We start from the raw sequence: 21123 nt of genomic DNA, 5'->3' as shown, positions 1-21123 counted from the left end.
GCTTACATGAATATCAACTACACTGCAACTATTTCTGTGATATATCATCATTTCACGAGCTGCTTTAAGAGTTGTTTAGAAATAACAATGAAGTATTTAATAATGAGGATATATCAACACCACATATAAACTTCATTATTTATTTAAGAAAACATGTGCCAAAATGTTAATTTCATACATTTAGTTACATAGAAGACATCTAAACAACTCTTCGAAGTAATTTTTGCGGTCTGTTCAAATTGGCGCGAAAACTTCATGTGCAAGTGACAGATGGAAAGCGCGCGAATTTGAACTAAAACGCCATGTTTGAAAAGACCTATTTAATATTTAAAGTGCACTTTCTAATTTCCGTTAGTCTACCGTCGCCTCTCACTAGAGTTAAATAATTAATTAATAATTACTTATTACATTTTGAATTTTTATCCATTTTGCGAGGATAAAAGATGGTTGTGTGCGGGCTACTACTGTAGTGACGCGTCTGCACGCGATCATGGTTTATAAGATTTTATTGCATATTCTATCATTAATATCGATAGTGTAGTAACAATATTTCGATTTGTAGTATTAAATTTGTCATTTTCAAGGGTTTTGGACCGTGTAGCCCAGCGCTGGGAGTGTTCCACTCGATAGATCTGTTAACGGTGATCTGTGGTTGATTGTATGGATTTTCTCGAACGTGAATGTCGATTGTACTCAACAATATAAATTTCTAATCCATTAGATTTTATCTGTGTTTTATTTACATACCTTTTTACATATTATAAACAACTTAAAATTATAACTTGATGTCTTTTTCTCCTCTCATCACTTGACTGAGCATTTGGTTGCAGAGTGCCGCGTAGGGATTCAATTCCACCACCTAAAACAAAGTTTGAACTTGATATAAACGGTGATTTTTTAGTCGTCTTACAAAAGCAGCCCCTAAAATACCCCTAGGCGCGATTATTATTTTTTATCATCAACTAAGATAATAAGTACGAAGAAAATTAAACAAGAGAAATCTGAAATATACCCTTAAAAATGATAAAATTGCCGCCGCCCGCGCCCCTCACCATTGTTACAAGGCTCGGACCGCGCTCGCAACAGAGCTGTATTTCTAAAAAACTACGAATTGCATCATAATATTGAATAAAAATTGCATTTTTTTTTTTCAAATCTCATAAATACCAATTTTTTTATCATGAACGTGTTCTAGTCATTGTATACATGAACTAGGCTGCTTTTGTAAGACGACTAAAAAATCACGGTGTATATAATTTTAATTAATCTGGAAATGTTTTAATCTTGCACACAAGCACACAACTATTTATGTGCGTGAGTACCTAACAGAAAATTCGTAATATTTTTACAATATCTATCTGTTCTATGAAAAACATCAATGGAGGGTTTGCTTGCTTAGTTCTTGAACAACCCAAATATCCGAAAGCGTATCGCGAATGGATGGGAAAAGAAAACGAAAGAAACAGATTACCTGTTTCTTCGCAAAACTGCTCCCTAACTTAGCGGCTTCAGTGAAGGCTGCGCGCGCGTCGTCGTCCGCACCTTGCTTGCGCAGGAGCACGCCGCGCTGGCACAGCGCCAGTGCACGTGCGCGAGTCTTCTTACCGGTGGTCAGAGATAACGCGCGTTTGATGTCGGCTGCGGCTTCTGAAGATTGTATATACAAAAGTTTATTATGTATTTAAAATATGGAGACAGATAAAACCCCGTTTCGTTTTAAGGGAACTTGATGAATGCCTAATCAAGAAAGTTATACATTTCCTTTTTTTAGAAGGAGTAAATATGAACTTTAATTTATCACGATGTAAAAAATACATAACGTGTTTATTCGTTGAGGCAATGAGGCAAGATTGCAGCGAGCAAATAAGGGTCTCATAATAGTGAATACGTAAGAGTATAATATTATATTTAATGTAGTAATGAATGACCACTTATGACTTAGTAACACGGATATAAAATTATCTGTTTTGTTTATTAAGTAACAGAGCTTGGAATAAGTAGTGTAGAGTTACAAAAACAAAGAGCTTTATACCAACCGTCATCTTTCTGCATGAGTCGCAACAGCTGTGCCCTGTCATTATAAGCGGCGGCTCGCTCGGGAGCTGCCTGCACCCCTCTGGTCATCGTCTCCAGAGCCTCAGGCAGTTTACCAGACTCTGCTAGACGCACTCCTTCAGCGCACAGCGCGGCTGACTCTTTGTAGTCATCAGTCTCTGGGTCTGGTATACGAAAACGATACACCGATCTAAATTAGTTACCTATATCAATTCTTTAGATAATTTTACCATATGTTAACCCTAAAACACAGTTATGCAATGATGGAAACCGCAGGAAATCATGTACAAAGTCGTTGGTATCGTGTCGCATTCTAGCCGTGACACTCGGTTGTTCTTGTAGCCTACTCGTATAGTGATACTGCCACCACAATGATTAGTGACTGTCCAAACCTACTTATTATCCAAGATGCCTTGAATTTTATAACATCCCAGCTTAGCATTTTTCCTCGCTATAGCGGTTTATGTATATTTATTGATAATCGACCATAATAGCGATTAGCGAGTACCTACTTAAATAGTTCGCTCACTTTGTGTTTTGGTCACATGTATACAGTATTTTTAAATATATTTTTTTCGTCCCTATTTGAACTCCTAAACGACTGTTCCGATTTGAATGACTTTTGTATGCGTTTGGGAGATGCCCTGGATGGTTTAGATTTACGAATCAGCCGCCAATGAAATTCGATGGACTAGCTAGTTTGATACATATATTTATAGAATAAAATTTCAATAAGAAAACTTAACAAACAAAGTAATAAAACATCTAAAAATAACCAAACACATTAAAAATACAACAAAGCCACCTACTTAGCAAGACAAAAACCTTACTCACCATCATCTTCCATGAACTTGTCAGTGACATCCTCTACTACATCAGCAGCGATTGTTGCTGTCGGATCGAAGATACTCCTCAACACAGCCTTGTCACGCTCACTCAGATGTTCCAAAGCCATGGCTAGCCGACTGTCATACACGAAACTAAGTTCCACACTAACGAAGGAATGTTAAGAAACTTGTTTTGATTACAAGTTGCCTGTGTTGCTTCGCGAGTATGCTTATTAGATGTCGTTTTATCTTGTTTGAATAAATTAGTTTTGAGTTAATAATTTTTGTTTCTTTTTGTAATTAAGTACTTGACGTAATTAGTTCAAGATTGTATTGAGAGGGATTACCTACTTATTTTATGTGACGTTTTAAGTGACTAAACATTTGATCGTAGATTAGAAATATAAGATTTATTCTGAGTTTGCTAAGACAGTTGGTAAGAAGAGTTGTAAGTACTTACCTAGTTACGTGATACAATATTTTCCATACGCGAGGCCTCCGGTTGGGTCCGGAACTAGTCAGGCATTCTGATTCATGTGAGGAAGCCGTTGTAACATTTAAGTGAATTGTCCTCAAGAAAGTTTCGAACTATATAAAAAGAAAAGCTGCTTGAGACATACAGAATGCAATAAAATACACATGATATGATATCAATATTAACAGTATAAGCAAGGTTTCATAATAACGTAGTCGTAGATACTTACACACTGGAATTAAACATCGATCTTAAATATGCTAATTATAATATAAACTGGTTAGTTACTTGTTTGTAAGTTTTCTGCGCAGTGCAGATATAGAACGACAAAAGATTATGATCTTAATATCAACTGTTATGAAATGTTTCCTGGATTGGACCTCATTCCCACGGCAGAGGTAATAAAATGCTGTCTGAACAGAGTCGATTGAGGAATATACAATACAAATACGTTTTGAGTAAATTCTGAATAAATAAATTTATCTTAATGTTAAATTTAATATCATCAACTATTAATTGCGACCTTTATGATACAAAGGTCGCAATTAATAGTCATGGAAAAATGAACTAAAACCCATGCAGGGAATCGAACCCGTGATCTACGAGAGGTTTTACTATGTATGTAGCAGCGTTGCAATCTTTTTTTTATTTTCCGGGGTGAAACGCTATGACTCGAACGCCGAGTTAAGGGGTTGTAATATATGAGACTAATCGACTAAAAACTCTCCAGGCCCCTTCTACTGCCTAATAAGCTCCGCGCGACTCTTCCTGGATAAAGGGTGACAGCACGATATATTGTGTGCTGTGTCTCTTTTTCACGACAACAGTAATATTACGTTAGGAGGTGGTCGTTAGTTCTCTGTACTGAACCGTGTAGTAAGGAAAGATCCGAAATGAAACACTGTTTTAATATTGTAACAATTTATTACCAGATTGTCAAAAATAGCAATTTTATAAATTAAAATTACGTATATCTATTCATTACTTAAAGTTATTTAGCGATACCACAAAACCTTTACAAAACTCGTTGATTTCATTCAAACTTCACTCCAAAACATTCAGGTATGTAAATTAAATACGTTTTGTACCACCGAAACATTTTAATGTATAAACCTAATTAGTAACTTGGTACAATACTAGCAGGACATACTTAAAACATGGGAGCAATACTATTAATACTTTGGATAAAAATTAAGGTCTATTTGAATCATTGATGGATCCAAACGCGCAGGGGAAAGGTGGGGCGCTCAAGCTCTTTCATGCGTGCCTGAATTGTATAGTAAAAATCATCAATAACGCTATTTAAATTTCAAAACTGTTAATATGTTTGTTCAAGAGCGGTTTTCTTAGTCTCATTTACGTGACGAGAAGGTCGGGTCAGAAAGACCCGAGACTAGTCGGTCGATCCCGATAAATATGCGTGAGTAAACGGTTTGTATATCTAAAATTATGAATCCGGCACATGAAAGTTATTATATCAATATAACATGTTGTCCAGTCACGGTGTTTTACAAGGACAGTCCTGGATTCGACACCGATACGAAATTCGTCTGAAAAAAGACTGCTTCGGCTCTATGAGAAAAAGAATAACTAGCATAACTAAATAGGTAGACTATAGGATTTCCTATGAGCTTACACCGACTTCACATAGTATGACTGCCATAACCGGCGTGTGGTCTTCTGTATCGCTTCCTCAACGGTATCAATGGTCCGTAGTACCCGTATTTAAACAGAAGAATACCTAAGTGGTTATTTTTGTACGCATTTGGTGTTGAATTTATTAAGCCTCCTTACGATTACGTTTATATTAAATCTTAAAATAGGGATTAATACTAAATCGTAGGTCTTGATAGTGGATGCACAACCTTTTCATTCGATGAAGACGTTTACTTTAGGCACAGCAGTTGGCGTGTGTATAAACGAAAACACTAAAATACTTAGGTGTTGTAGCTTACAAGCAATTGCTTAAGTACATGTTAAAATCGTAAATATTTTCGTAGGTAACTTAAAGTTAGGTGGATAGGGAAACTAATGTCTAGGGCTACCTAAAATGAGTGTGTCTTTTTAAAATTCTCTCACCTAAAAAAATGGAACTAAAATAACGTATTTATGTAGTTAACTATTTCTACGCGAAATAAAACAGATGGTGTGAATGACGTAACTACAGCCGTGCCCGTCAATTAATCATAGAGATATTGTCTATGAATGACGCCATCACAGCAAGACGCATTGTCAACACATCTGTATCATCACGGGGTGTATTACGATGTCTTATTTATATTTAAAGCATCATAATACACCCCAGTCGCCGTGGACAAATGGCACTTAACAGGATGATTGAACTTGCTTAAAAGTGCAGTAATATTATTTCGATTTCTTCTATATCTTGAAACAATTATAAGTCTTAGACCCTTGTTTTGGGGTCTGCTAGCATACGTTTTACATTGCTACGAGACTAGCTCCACAGCTTAAGTTGGCATGAAAGGATGGCGAGACTGTAAAAAGTTGAACCAAAAACAAGAATTAATTAATTTTTAGGATAAAGATAAAAAAGGAACTCGAAATCAAATAAATCCAAATAAATTCGATTCCGAAAACATAAAAGAACAAAACAAAAAGGATGAGATGACTAATATTTTATTTTAAATAAATTATTGTTACAACAATGTTTGTATCTGACAAGTTTGTTGTTCTAGCTAATGTTTCGTTCAACAGCTTATGCACATACGGTCGTATAAAAACTTCAATAATATCTATACTAAAAATAAAGACACAGTTGGTTTATTAAATAGGGCCGCAATCGAGTTGGTGATAGATTGGGCTGATCACCAATCTGTAGTCCTGCGGTGATTAGTTTACCAGCCCATTCTAGGGTTGTCTTACATAGAATGAGTTGATAAAGTTTAAAATACTTCAAGTTCCATACTTGGCCGGTTTGCTACCGGCATTATTCTAGTGTATGTACAGAAACTAAAAGTTAAGTGTCGACATTGTTTCGAACAATACGCCGTACATAGCGTACGGTACAGAGAAACTTATAAGTAGGCGAGTTGTTAATGATTAAACAAACCGATACTTTCGGGAATACCATAAAATATTGTCTTAGAAAGTGTTTAAGACTTAAACTGTCCGTCGAATACAGGGCCCCGATTCCGTTATTTTCAATTGCCGATGATTAAATAGAAATTGGATTAATTTAGACACTATTCGTTTTCTGCCAACACAATAATTGAAAATGAAGAACGGAGCGGAACACTCACTGTCATTGGAATCCAATTTCCATGAATTCATCGGCAATTGTAAATAGCTGCATCCGCATCGGGACCCTGTTGAAATGTTGCCACAGACCAAAACACGAATAGACAGAGCATTTAACATAGAAATTAGCGAAGCCACAAACACAATTAATTAAATTTTAAGACAAAGCATTCACATAATTCATTAAAAAAAAACGAAATAAAGAAAACTGAACATATCTAGCACTCTATTTGAATTTTGGCACCTTTTCAGCTTCGTTGTGAAAGCATGCAACCTATCTACAAGCCTTTTTATTTGATCTTCCTTTACACTGTAAGAACATAACATAAGTATTAAACGCAATCTAATTTTAACAATAGTATGATATTATGGTATCACCCTTCTATTTCATACATATGTAGGTACATATAGGATGGAATTGAAAATTTATTGCTATTATTATTGCTTCTTTAAATCTTTTTTGCTGGACTACTTGCGTGTATCTCTTGGGTATTATCCCACTAGCTTATAACAGAACGGCCGCGTCGGCATGATAAAATACTGTTACTAGATATAAAACTAGTCGGTCGATCCCAAACCCACATGCGCAAGTAAACCGTTTAAATTAGTATAAATTGTTTAATCCGCCATACAAATATTTTTTCGTGTTTTCTGTTAATCAATTTCAATATGTTTCCGACACTTTTTCAATTTAATTTAATATTTGAATTAAATTTCCCAGTAAAACGAACGAAGATTTGAATTGAATTTAGTACTGCGATATGTTAAATACCTGTTTTATACAAGCCATTATTTGTTAGCCATTTATAATAATTACCGTGCAAAAGCTTTGTTGTAACAATAATTTATTAATATTTATAATCATTTGCATAAAACAGGAACAACACAAACATTAAATATCAGTCAAGGCAAATGCTTCAGATACGCCAATTAAAACTAACATAGAAATGGCATTACATTTTTTACCAAGATTTTTTAGTAATGAATTTAAGTCTTATCACCTTGAACTAGAGTGCAATTTAAATTAACAGACTGGCTAAAACAACTTGTCAAATTGACAGAGAATGATTATAAAACCCTGAGAAATTACTCTGAAATTGATTTTAAATTTAGATTGGAACCAAGGTTATTATATACAGTTATAGTGAATTTTCTAACTACATGATGTAACCTAAATAAAACTGGCTAAGTTTCAAATCTTTAAACACGCACGTTACAAAACCGGTGTTCTTACGATTATTTGACAGCGCGAGGTTTCATAATGCGTGTAATTCACTGTTCTTTCTTTGTATAGTTATCTGCTCTGCAGTTAAATAATTTTGTAGAAATTGATGGTCTATATTCTGTAGCTTACTTCAACAAGGATATTGACCATTTCAGTTTATATTTAAGGGGTATGGATTAGTTATGAAGCGGTATAGACCGCTAAATTGACTCTGTTCAGAATTGTAGTTCAAAATGATAATACCAAATACTGTTTTTAAATTAGGCTGGTTTTCCCTACGATCAGATGACTACAGACTCTAAAGCTTTAAAAAAAAAGACTAGTCATAAGAGTAAAAACCGTTACTTGTCGAAAACCGTACCACATCCCTTGTCAACGAATGTGGTACGGTTATCGACTTTCAATTCCATTCTATAATACACATATTTAGGATAATAAATCATTGACTTGGTACCCTGTACTTCTTATAGCGAACATTCAATATTAAAAGTACATGTCAATTGATAAGTGTAGCATCTCTCTGTACAAAGACATCTTAACAATTCAGCTAAGGTTTGCAATAAGACAATTATTCTATATCACAATCCTTGTTATATTATGTAGTCTTACTCTAGCGTTGGTTTAATCCGACCACCATTATTCTGATCACACTTATTACTAATTGTTAGTAACTAGCATAATAGCTATATTAATTAACTTTACATGTATCAAAAGCTTTTTATTGACTTGAGATAGATTTTGTTCTACAATCGTAGATAGTAAAGTTATTTCAGTCTAAAGACTTATTGTATAAATAGGATAATATCGTACATAATAATTATGATCAAAATAATGTGTGGTCAAACATACACACATATCAGTCACACTTGTAATGCTAAATCAAATCGTTTGTGTCCACTCCACTGCTTTCAAAGACCTCAAAATCTAGTGCTAATGATTGTTCCAACTACTTTAATGCATAAACAGATTGGCTTCCATATCAAAAGCTGGTATCACAGGTCCGAGTTGGCACAAACAATCGGAAAGCATTGAAAAACTTAACATAGTAAAATAATATACTATAAATATACAGTTAGCAATATCTTATCCTAAAAATACGCTATACATGTAGAAAAACTGTATATAAAAAGTTTAATGCTAAAACTTTGAATTTTTTGTTATATATTTAATAAATTGTATCATCACGCAATAGTGATAATTAGACCATTTATTTAAATTCATATAATTTTGTGAATAATGACATTTTTATTTTTAATGTAACTGTAAATTATGCATATATATGTTAATAATATATGTAAATGCACACATACAATTTTGTGAGAGTGTTCATTTCATAAATCTCATATTAACTGCGACATATTTTACAAAAACGTTTATTATAACAATAACATTGTTCCCAGAAGTGAGCACTCTTAATTTTGATCTTATTTCACAATTTTTAATTTATTCTTATTATAATTTACGATAGTTCATCAAATGTGCTTTAAAGTTTAATAATTGACATTCACAAGTATCGGCCAAGTTACAGATTTGATTAGTGCAAGTAATTACAGTGTAAAATAGTAAGTTATAGATGTCACGATTTTGCTCTTATTAATTATTCATTATACTGTGTAAGAATATATCCACTTGTACTAATCAAAGCGTAAATACGCCATTACCAAAGCATAAATGTATGTATCTAGAACATGCAGAGACCTTAGCAAATGATAATGCTGCTAATAATCATAATATATGCTAAATTCAGTTTAGAAACTTCATAGCAGTGGAGCAATTCCAGATTCCTAACATACACTTTATTCACCATTTGTGACTATTTAATAGAATCAACACAAGCATGATTTAGTTCATGATTCTAATATAAATATCACACAGTAATACAATAACATGGGCTTAAACTAAGTCTTGAAGCAAATCGAAACACTCCATACAAATAATTAAAAACTGTGAAACAATATTATGCTAATATCAAAAACAACAGCATAACTGGTAATTTATCGTAATATGAAGTATGGATGGAAGAGTGTGTGGTGTGTGTGAGTGTGGGCGTGGGTGGTGCTACCTCTTGAGGAAGCCCTTGGTGCCGTCGGGCCCGCGCGGCGTGCGGATGACGAGGACCCCGCGCGGCGGCGGCGACGGGAACACGCCGCCGCCCGCCGCGCCGCCCGGGAGACGACTCAGCACTTTCCGTTCCCTTCCTTTGGTATTATTGTCACATTGTGAAGTCTTTGTCTTATTACTATTTTGATTGTCATTGAGATTGTTTGCTTGCAATTTGTCTTGTAGCCGGCTGAGGCTGGAATAGAAATTTTAGTATCATTATCTTTCTCACACTCACACATCCAAAACTAAACAGAGCCTGTACCATAGTTAACCAGACAACTGATAAACATACTTTTACATATTTTTAAGTTAACATATAGGGTGTAAGATTTGATTGAGAATCTGGTTTAGCAGTCAGGGTCTCTAACCACTGATCTAAAAGGTCACTTGTAAGTATTTTAATGAATATGACAATCTATAAATAGTTATTTTGTAATGGTAAAAAGAATTAGATATTTCATTCTAGTTAAGAAGGTCACAGAAATATATTTTTATAGTGAAACCAAGGTTAAGGGCTGATGGTATAATAAATTATTGTGATATGAAACAATAAGTAGTAAAATGTAAAAATATAGCTTGTAATTGCTTCATGCACAATTGCATAAAATGGTACTAAAATCTTGCTTTAACTGCAAGATAAGAATAATTTCACAATATATTGATAAAGTACAAGATGAATTATATTTGTGAAAATTGTTTTCGTTTACAATGAATTTGATGTTATTATTTAATAACTTAATTCCTAATATTAACTTTATTTATAGTTTCTAAATAACTACATATGGATATAATTAGCTTTATACCATAAAGTGTTATTTCCACATATGTTTTAAATTGAGGATATAATGATAATTTAATATACCTTTTAAATACTACATCATAGTAACTGTAACTATATTTCTATATCTAATTGTATTTTTTCTAATTTAACTAGAAACTTTATTTCCTCATACAAGGTCACCATTAAACTTTGTTTTAGTAATAACCATTGAAAGTGGCATTGTAACCATTGATACAATTATTTAAAAGTTATTAATGCCAATGGAGTTTCATTGAAACTAGAAATATTAAGATTATGATACATTTTACATTAATTTCACTTAGTAAATATTTAGTTCTGGACTTGATGAAACTATCTCCATTTCTCGCCTTTTTTTAAGCTTTCATTGTTGTTTGTGCATTTATAAAACGGTCGAAAAGAATATAAATGGTATCAAATCCGAGGTTTGTACACAGTTCCTAAACTTAAACAACCTATGAGTGTAGCATGAAGTAGTGTTATGTAAACTGTATCATACTGATTTATAAATGAAACCGGCCTTACTTGTCATCAATAACGTCTTCGGGGCTCCGGGCTTCGCCCAGGATCCGGAGCCGAGCCTCGGCGTACTCTTTTTGCCTTTGTTCAAGTGTTTTGACCGGGCGCGCGCGACTCTCGCCGTTCAGCTGCCCACTGCCCGACGATGACGGCCTCTTTAGGATACGGATAGCTGGCTCCGGCATCACGCACTGAGATCCAATACACGCGCTCTCCTCAACAGTAACCTTGCAACCTTTGAGTGAAGTTTGTACTGGCGCGCAGTCACTTGACATCAGCCTGATCTTCTGGTCCAACTGAAATAGACAAACCTATGTGTAAGTAACCAGACGGCGGCCGTCTCCGACGCGGGAAACGTCCAGGCTCGGCTTTCACAGTTACACTTACGCCAATTTCGTCCATATCCTCCCAACTTTCACATACGTCAACTTCATCTTGGGCCGCCATGTTGACTGACTGAAATGACATTGCCACATGAAAAAATATTAATTGAATGGACGTGTGCTGTGGTTTGCAAGTTACGGTTTACATAAATAACGGTAACGCAGAAAAGTATTTCTCAAACAATGTTGCCAACTGTATTGAACAAATGTCAACAAAGTCCCGAAGTCGGATATTTTGATGTGTCAAAACAATGTGCACGAGCGGTGACTGAAAAATAAAAACGTGAACTCTTATTACTCTTATAGTAGTGTTTATCGAGTAATTTGTTATTTAAATATTGAATATGATATAGAAAGTAAGTATTATGAAATATATAATCATATATGTCGGAACAATATCATTGATTCTAAATAACTTTGAGTTCAGATGAGGTTATGCACTCATGCTATATTTATTTACATTGCAAATACTTTTTACAGATTTAAAAAATGGCCTTTAAATCGACATTTGCGCCTTCTTCGTCGGGCCTGACATCGGTGGATCCTGACTATGTACAGTTCTTGATGTTTAGTGACGAAGATGTGAAGAAGCTTAGTGTTGCAAAAATAACCAACATTCAGAGTTTCGACTCCTTAGGAAACCCAACAAAGGGTGGTCTCTACGACTCTGCTCTCGGACCATTACGAGACAGAAATGAAACCTGCTTAACTTGCAATAATGTCCTGTTACATTGTCCAGGACACTTCGGACACATAGAGCTACCACTAGTTGTTGTCAACCCATTATTTATGAAAAACATCTACACACTCTTTCGTGTCAGTTGCCTTAAATGCTTCAAAATTCAAATGAGTGACAGAATGAAGTTTATTTTAAAACTTCAGTTGGAGTTAGTTGATGCCGGTCACATCACTGCGGCATTAGACTTAGACAATTTTGTTGGAGAAATAAATGGCGGTAAAGATAGCTCACCTGACAAGCCTAATAAAGTCATCAGAAAATACCAAAAACTATTGAAGACGAAAGATCCAGTTGTAGAAACATTTCAAAACAAAAACACTGATAAACTTCGAGCAAAGTTCATAAGCCAGTACTTCAAGGCAATCAATATAGCAAAGAAATGCGCATTTTGTGGCAATAAACTCATCAAGGTGACAACATCAGAAAATAAAATTATGTATAATCTAAGTGCTGAAGGTACAGCTGAAAAAGGCACAAAGGGAATAAAAATTATGATGCCTGATGAAATCAAAAGATTTTGTACTGCAATAGCTCAAAATGATGAAGATATATTGAAGCATTGTTTACCAATACTGAAGAACTCAACAGTACAACCAATTACTAATACCTTTTTCTTAGATGTTATACCTGTCTTACCACCCTGTGTCAGACCCTGCAATGTTTTAAAAGGAGAGGTCATTGAACATCCTCAGACTAATGTTTATAAAGCTATACTCCAGAATGCTTTTGCAGCGAGAGCAGTATTGCATGTTCTATCGTCTTCAGATCAAAAGAAAGCAATAGACTGCCTTGATCAAGTACCGAGGCTGGCATATGAGGGAGTTCAAGGCAAAACACCACCAGAAAAACTACATTTTGTGTGGCAAGAGCTGCAAAAAAGCATTAACAGTCTACTGAATTGTGAAGGTCAAGGGTTATCAAGTCAAGGTCTCAAACAAATCATTGAAAAAAAAACTGGCTTGATAAGAATGCACATGATGGGTAAGAGAGTAAATTTCGCAGCTCGGTCTGTTATCACACCAGACCCTAACGTTGACATTGATGAAATAGGCATACCTGATGCCTTTGCTATGAAACTAACATACCCAGTGCCTGTCACAGAGTGGAATGTCGATGAACTACGGAAGATGGTTATCAATGGACCTAATAAACACCCTGGAGCAGAGAAAATTGAGATGGAGAATGGAAGAGTTATTACAATAGCTACTGACTCTATACAAAAGAGGAAAAGTCTTGCCAAAAGATTATTGACACCAGATGAGTATAAGGGATCTGGATTAAAAATTGTTCATAGACATTTAGTGAATGGCGATGTCTTAATTTTGAATCGACAACCATCGCTGCATAAGCCCAGTATGATGGCACACAGAGCTAGAATCCTGAAAGGAGAAAAGACCCTAAGATTGCATTATGCCAATTGTAAATCTTATAATGCTGATTTTGACGGTGACGAAATGAACGCCCATTTTCCTCAGAATGAGATCGCGAGGAGCGAAGCTTACAATATCATGTCCGTGCGTAAACAATACCTCGTGCCTAAAGATGGCACCCCACTCAGTGGTCTCATTCAAGATCATGTAATTTCTGGAGTAAAAATGTCACTCAGGGGTACATTTTACACAAAATCTGATTACCAGCAATTGGTCTTTCAAGCTTTGCCTAATCACAAGGGCCCAATAAAACTTTTACCACCTACTATCTTAAAGCCTATGGTGTTGTGGTCCGGCAAACAGGTGCTATCTACAATAATCATCAATACCACGCCTAAAGGCAAACCTTGCCTAACCTTAATTGGCAAAGCTAAAATTAGTACTAAGGCGTGGCAGAAAACGCCTGCACGACCTTGGAAAGCTGGTGGCACACCTTTCACAAATCCAAATACGATGTCAGAAGCCGAAGTTATCATTAGTAAAGGAGAACTTCTGTCGGGAGTACTGGACAAAACTCACTACGGAGCCACACCATATGGCTTGGTCCACTGCATGTATGAATTATATGGAGGCGACAGTTCAAGTGCTTTGCTCAGTTCATTTTCGAAAGTATTTACATTTTATTTGCAATGGATTGGATTTACACTTGGCGTGAAAGATATTCTGGTCGTCGACGAATCTAACAGCAAACGCGACGATTATATATGTTTAGTGAGAAATGCTGGAAAAGTAGCAGCCGTAAAAGCTACCGATTTACCCGCAGACGTAGACGACGAAAAATTAAAAGAAACAATTGAAATTATGTACACTAAAGATCCTAAATTCAGAACTAATTTGGACAGACAGTACAAAACTATGTTAGATTCCTATACAAATAATATTAATACTGCCTGTTTATCTGAAGGGTTACTTGAAAAGTTCCCTTATAATAACCTGCAATTGATGGTGCAGTCTGGTGCTAAAGGATCAACTGTAAACACTATGCAGATTTCATGTTTACTGGGCCAAATTGAGTTGGAAGGCAAAAGGCCACCTCTAATGATATCTGGTAGATCTTTACCCAGTTTCCCACCCCACGACATCTCACCAAGAGCCGGTGGTTTTATCGACGGTAGGTTCATGACGGGAATACAGCCACAAGAGTTCTTTTTCCATTGTATGGCTGGGCGTGAAGGTCTTATTGATACTGCTGTAAAAACCAGTCGATCAGGTTATTTGCAAAGATGTCTGATTAAACATTTAGAAAGTTTAATGATTGCCTATGATCATACAGTAAGGGATTCTGACAATAGCGTCATTCAATTCGCTTACGGAGAAGATGGTTTAGATGTACTCAAGTGCCAATTTCTTAGACAAGACCAGTTTCCATTCCTTGATGTTAACTCAAGCGCTGTTGTCTCTGAAAAAGTTATCGAAAAACTGAAAGAGGACACTGATTTAAAAACCGTAGTTAAATCCAATAAATCATTGAAGAAATGGAAGAAAAAGAACGGTAGTCCCTTTGAGAAGACACGTACAAGTGGATTTGCTCAATTCTCAGCTATCGAAAGAAGTCAAATAGAACTGGATGACTTACCAACTGATAGAACTAGAGATCCATTTTACTGGGAGCTCGAGAAAAAGTGGCGAGCGATGGATGAAGAGGAAAAAGCACAATATGCAATAAAGAAATGCCCTGACCCAATCCCAAGTAAGATGTCACCTGATTACAAATTCGGTGTTATCAACGAACATTTAGATGGTTTAGTACAAAGTTACTTGAAAAAGCGTCATGCTAGTACTTACAGTAAATATACAGATAAGGACAAGTTTATAGAAGTTATGAATGCCAAATATTTAGAATCCATGGCGGCGCCTGGCGAACCTGTAGGACTGCTAGCTGCTCAATCTATCGGTGAACCATCTACTCAGATGACACTGAACACCTTCCATTTTGCTGGTCGTGGTGACATGAACGTGACGCTTGGTATACCACGTCTTCGAGAAATCCTAATGACAGCTTCCGCTAAACTTAAAACGCCCAACATGGACATACCTTTCCGCGAAGAAGTTCAAGATGTAACAAAGAAGACAGAAAAATTAAGGCAGAAGTTGAATAGGGTCACCGTTGGAGATGTGTTAGAAAAGATTGATGTTGAATGTCAGATAGTAACACACCCAGAGAGGAAAATGAAGACGACCATGCGATTCCAATTTCTACCTTATGCACAATACAAGACACAATATGCAGTAAAGCCGGCGCAAGTAATTAAACACATGCAGAACAAATTCTTTGAGGAAATGTTTTCTACGATAAAGAAGCAAGCTAAAGCGACGTGTGGAGTTGTTTGGTCAGTTGATAAGAAGACAAAACGATCGAAGGGGAATGATGAGGATGATGAAGACGATGTTCCTGACGCGGAGCCAGCAAACAATGCTGACGTCGACAGCTCGGACGACGAGGCTCCTAATGAAGATGATGACAATACTGATGTAAGTTGATTAGAATAACTTTATTCAGCTTGCAAACAAATAAATATGTATGACATTTAGGTTAATTGGCTATCTTATTATTTCAATCAATACTTTTTTATTATTAAGATTCAGTCACGTAATTATTGTTCAATACGTTAATTTCGATATAAATATGAAATACTTACCTAGTAATAATTTTAATAGCCTATGAAAAATACTAATCCAATCTGTTATATCTATTTCAGGCTAAACTGCGCAAAAAGCGAGCGGAAGAACAAGAATATGAAGATCCTGAATCCGGCGAAGAAGAGAAATCTGATGATGAAGTGGAATTCGCAGATGAAGAACCCAAAAAGAAAGACGATGAGCTCGATTCAAATACAGCCAATGACTTCGAAACGAGCAAAGTTATGTCCGACGTCGTTTCTAACATCAAAGATGCGACGAACTACACCTTTGACACGAAACATCACATGTGGTGCGAGTTGACCGTATTGTTCCCAATCGCTTTCCTAAGAGTGGACCTATCACAGGCCCTGCGCGAAGCCGCCATGAAATCCGTAATACACGAAGTCAAGAACATAAAACGAGCGATCACCAACAAAGAAAAGAATGTGCTATATCTCAAAACTGAGGGAATTAACATCCTGCAAATGTTCAAGTATAACCATCTGTTGGATTTGAACAAATTATACAGTAACGATGTGCACGCTATAGCCAATACTTATGGCATAGAAGCAGCTAACAAGGTGATAATCAAAGAAATACAGAACGTATTCAATGTGTACGGTATTACTGTGGATCCTCGCCATTTGACGCTAATAGCTGACTACATGACTTACAATGGGGTCTTTGAACCTATGAGTCGGAAAGGCATGGAAGCGTCGTCTTCGCCGTTACAGCAAATGTCTTTCGAATCGTCGTTGATATTTTTGAGGGAAGCCGTGTTGAACTCGAAGAAGGATAACATTCGCTCAGCGTCAAGCTGTCTCATGTTAGGCCAGCCTTGTAGAAGCGGGACGGGTATATTCACTTTACAACATTACAGTAAAGTTGTTAGTTAAAATGTAATCAAACAAATTGATAACTTTGTTTAAGAATAAAATATTTTTTGTTTACTACCCATTAGATGTTTTAATTCAATAATCTTAGTAACCTCTAGCTGACACATACCCTTCGGGTTTATATAAAACCTATGACTAGATGTCGCTTTATATTGGCGCAATATTTTTTTATCTACTACTACGACTACTCTTACACCCACAAACTTGTATCTCTTTTTAATGCTAGTATAGATGTCAGACTCATAGACTTATAACGGATGAGTAAAAAGGCAGAACACGTAAATCAAACTAAAAAATGTTTTAAAAATCATTTCTGTATTTGTCGTATTACAATAGAACTTATATACGATATTATAACGAGTAATTAATTACAGCGTTGATGGACTTTCCCGGCGTGTCTGACACACCGCGATCCTTGAATTGTACTCTTATATCAAGGCACATGACATTGTCACAGACAAGAACTTTTACAAATCGGTAAAAACAGTATTTCATTTATTATTTCAAAGCTCGTGATTACGTACTAAGTTTACCTATCTATGTATAACCACTTACACGTTACAGGGATATAATGTTACCATTATTATAATAATCTGTACGCGGTATACAATATAGCTTAATGTTAACTTAGGTAAATAACATAATGATCACATAAGCTCCTGGGCGTGCAGCGTTTTGCAACGTTACATGAAATATATAACTAATCCATAAATATTACAATAATCTTGCACAGATGATACATTTATAAGTGCTTATCTAAAGTAACAACAACCGCTTTTAGCGAATTATGAATGATTTTCAAAAAATCAAAACTCACAACGCAATATTACCGTTTTGGCACTAACTCAACGACATAGACCGAAATAAATTTACGGCTAATGAAGCCAATGTTTTTTTTTACTGCAAACTTTTAAAAGTATGTAGTCATTCCATGTTCAGAGTCATAAGGATTTCAATTATGAACTAGGTGTATCAACTAATAATAAAATTGTTTGTGTTGTTTTCTTAGTCTATGACATGGATTAGTGAAATAAATGTTCCGGTTGCTAATTCATTCGAGGGCCTGCGACATGTTGTAAAAATCTTGAATGATATCAATTACCTGAACTGTTAATTAACCACAAATGCGAGGATATAAAATTGTAAAAGTCACTGGCTAGGACGGTAACATTAGGTTTCATTTGGACCCCAGAATCACACTACCTTTCACACGTCTTCATTACATTAAGCTATAAAATAACTATTAACAATACTTGTATGGTATTTAAAAATTAAACTAAATTAATAAATAGCAATAATGTTACGGTAGTTAAAAAGTTGACCAAACGCGAGTTCGTAGTGTACCGTACACAGAATATTATCACAGCCCTATTGATGTGCGTCTCGTCGTATAAAAATACATTAGACAGGTGAAAAGACTGTAAACATAGAGTAAACATACCCTATGACTGTAAACGATTAAATAAATAGCATGCACGAGATTTACCAGAAATCAAAGTAAGCAACCATATCCAAAGAATCATTTCTATAAACAAAAATCAACAACAACTAAAAAAATATTTTGCAAAATACACAGTCTCACCTAAAAATAACGTTGAACTCGCATTTGGTAAACATCGCCAACAAACGAGCGCTTTTTTTAAAACGCGCGGTAAACATTATAATACTTTTTTAAAGGTAATCGGAACAATGACGTTCGATTCAGCCTTTAATTTAAATCTTGATCATGTTTTGATACACTGTTCCAAAATTTTAAAATATTACAATCGTAAAAGTTAGACAGTATTTCAAAAGCGTTTTGATTTAGGATTAAAAATAGTTTTCGCTGTTGGTTCTGAACTTTTTAACTTAGTGCGCGGTTTCCGCCTGGTTCGAGTTCTTGGCGGCCTTCTTCTCTTGCTTGATGGCCTTCTTGTCGGCGGCCTTCTTAGCGTTGGCCTCGTCATCGGCAGGGTTGTCCCAGTCCTGTCTCCTGCCTGACGCGAACACGTTGTAGAATGTGGCGCAGAAAATGTAAATCCCTCCGGCGATGTAGAATACTTTCTTCCATTGCGCTTGTGTGGGCTGTTGAAAAAAAATGAATTGAATAAGTATACATACCTACATATTCAAGAAAGACGCACAAATTCAAGTGGCCCTTATGTATCTAGGTGTCTTTGTCACAAAACAAATAGACATTTTAGAACACCATATAGTAGGTAAGGCTGTTATCCGTTACTGATAAAATAAATGTGTTGCAAAGATTTTAACTTACCCTGCCCTCAATAATGTATCCAGCAACAATGGGAGCGAGTAGACCAGTAAGGTTAGCCAGACAGTTGGTGAACGCCATCAAGACTCCCGCGAAACGTGGCGAGATGTCCAAATGGTTGACCTGAGAATTAAAGAGATAAGTTTAAATAAAGCAGTAAACATTTTGCTAACTCTTACTAGACATAAGGTACCTAAGTAGATTTGGTTACGTGTAGTCTCGATAACTTTAATTTTATAGATTTTCAACGATCAGAATCCTAATTGAGAAGGAAAATATGAAAAATAACTATTCGAATTTTGAATTAATTTCCGCTGGACTATTTTCCTGAACCACAATATAATATAACATTGGACGAAGTTTTTTTTTAAATTCTAACAATCGCGTATTTAGGTAGCTACATGTGATAATAATTTAAGAAGGCATAGGTAATAAGTATTCACCTTGAAACCGGAGTAGATACCACCGTTGAGGCCGACGCCGACGGCCAGCACGGCGACGGTGGCGGCGGGGTTGCAGCCAGTGTTCGCCGCGATGAACAGACCCACTGCGGGACCGTATTGACCTGGAATTGTTTAAACGTTGGGATGAGCTATTTCATAAAAAAAACGAATTCAATTATAAACTGGTACATAATTGTCATGTAATAACTTCATTGCAAAAAGTTTCAATCTGTATTTCTAAAAGTGACTCGGAATGGGTGGTAATTGCAGATCCCAAGAGTAAACTACTATAGATAATGCACCTTATGATGATATGCATGACAGTTCTCGCACCCTTCCTCCTTCCTTCCTTTGCAAAATTTCTTTCCAGTAATCCAAAATCGATCGATCCGATTTCATTTCCTTAACCACAGATTACTAAATAGTTACTACGTAACCTTAACGAACTAATTCGATATATTTAAACAATCGAAACATTGTCGTTAAGCAACTTGTCAATTATTTTCTGTTCACGCATATCATCATATGGCTCGTGCAACTAAACTTAAATATTAAGGAGTTCTTTGAGAAAAATTTAAATACATCCAAAAATATATAACTCACCGATACTGTTGATGACCTTCCTGACTTGAGTGTGGTTGAACCTTCCGCTGGACAGCATCCAGTCAGCCACCACGGAGATGAACATGGAGAACAGCCACATGCACAGGTACGGGAGAGCCGACACGAAGCCATTCTAAAAGAAAAAAGGACAAAAGATCAATCAATCAATCAGTTGTAATATACCTACAACCTATCTTATTGAGTACGAACAATGTAAGTGGCAAGGAGTCACGGCAAATAAGAGAATTAATTTGTGTGTCCCGATGACGTTTACTTACTAGAAACCCTGGTCTGGCCAGCTTACAAGATGACGAATAAAATAATTCTAATTGAAAAGCTAGAACAAATCGTGAACAAACGGTTTATCACTCAGTTACAAGGAAAATGTTTTATCGACGTGTTACTGGCTGAAAAAATACAGGATGCCATTTTATAAAGAAGAATAAAATCTGTCATCAAAACTGTCCAATTTTCTATACATCAGGCCTTTTATTG

General features: G+C 35.8%; 4 protein-coding genes across 6 annotated transcripts in view; 1 reads left to right on the top strand and 3 right to left on the bottom strand.

Annotated features, from left to right (window-relative positions):
• Nucleotides 1-126: 126 nt before the first annotated feature.
• LOC113498840 (tetratricopeptide repeat protein 36) lies at nt 127-3763 on the bottom strand. 2 transcript variants are annotated; one of them, XM_026878984.1, is made up of 5 exons: nt 3343-3763; nt 2890-3047; nt 2037-2219; nt 1472-1647; nt 127-859 (listed from the first exon to the last, which is right to left on the bottom strand). In XM_026878984.1, the coding sequence occupies exons 2-5, from the start codon at nt 3008-3010 to the stop codon at nt 776-778; spliced, it is 564 nt and encodes a 187-aa protein (XP_026734785.1). In that variant the 5' UTR covers nt 3011-3047; nt 3343-3763; the 3' UTR covers nt 127-775. The 2 variants fall into 2 exon arrangements, with proteins under 2 accessions (XP_026734785.1, XP_026734784.1); XM_026878983.1 differs by lacking the exon at nt 3343-3763 and having other exon boundaries at nt 2890-3164.
• A 2215-nt stretch (nt 3764-5978) lies between these two features.
• LOC113498818 (SUZ domain-containing protein 1) lies at nt 5979-11816 on the bottom strand. The gene is made up of 3 exons (XM_026878959.1): nt 11649-11816; nt 11268-11557; nt 5979-10136 (listed from the first exon to the last, which is right to left on the bottom strand). The coding sequence occupies exons 1-3, from the start codon at nt 11727-11729 to the stop codon at nt 9899-9901; spliced, it is 609 nt and encodes a 202-aa protein (XP_026734760.1). The 5' UTR covers nt 11730-11816; the 3' UTR covers nt 5979-9898.
• An 81-nt stretch (nt 11817-11897) lies between these two features.
• On the top strand, nt 11898-17390 carry LOC113498815 (DNA-directed RNA polymerase I subunit RPA1). Its single transcript, XM_026878956.1, has 3 exons — nt 11898-12000; nt 12125-16285; nt 16513-17390. Exons 2-3 carry the CDS (start codon nt 12134-12136, stop codon nt 17329-17331), a joined length of 4971 nt encoding a protein of 1656 aa, XP_026734757.1. The 5' UTR covers nt 11898-12000; nt 12125-12133; the 3' UTR covers nt 17332-17390.
• Nucleotides 17391-17627: 237 nt separating this feature from the next.
• LOC113498816 (putative inorganic phosphate cotransporter) overlaps nt 17628-21123 on the bottom strand; it is a 59583-nt gene continuing 56087 nt past the window's right edge. For both annotated transcript variants that reach the window (XM_026878958.1, XM_026878957.1), the window contains exons 8-11: nt 20629-20761; nt 20026-20147; nt 19586-19705; nt 17628-19395 (exon numbers count right to left, since the gene is read on the bottom strand). In XM_026878958.1, the coding sequence (XP_026734759.1) occupies nt 19180-19395; nt 19586-19705; nt 20026-20147; nt 20629-20761 (591 nt within the window). In that variant the 3' untranslated portion in view covers nt 17628-19179. The remainder of the gene's footprint in view (nt 19396-19585; nt 19706-20025; nt 20148-20628; nt 20762-21123) is intronic.

Source organism: Trichoplusia ni, chromosome 11 (assembly GCF_003590095.1).
Source record: "Trichoplusia ni isolate ovarian cell line Hi5 chromosome 11, tn1, whole genome shotgun sequence".
Taxonomy (NCBI): Eukaryota; Metazoa; Arthropoda; class Insecta; order Lepidoptera; family Noctuidae; genus Trichoplusia; species Trichoplusia ni.
This window is presented reverse-complemented; position numbering and strand designations above follow the sequence as displayed.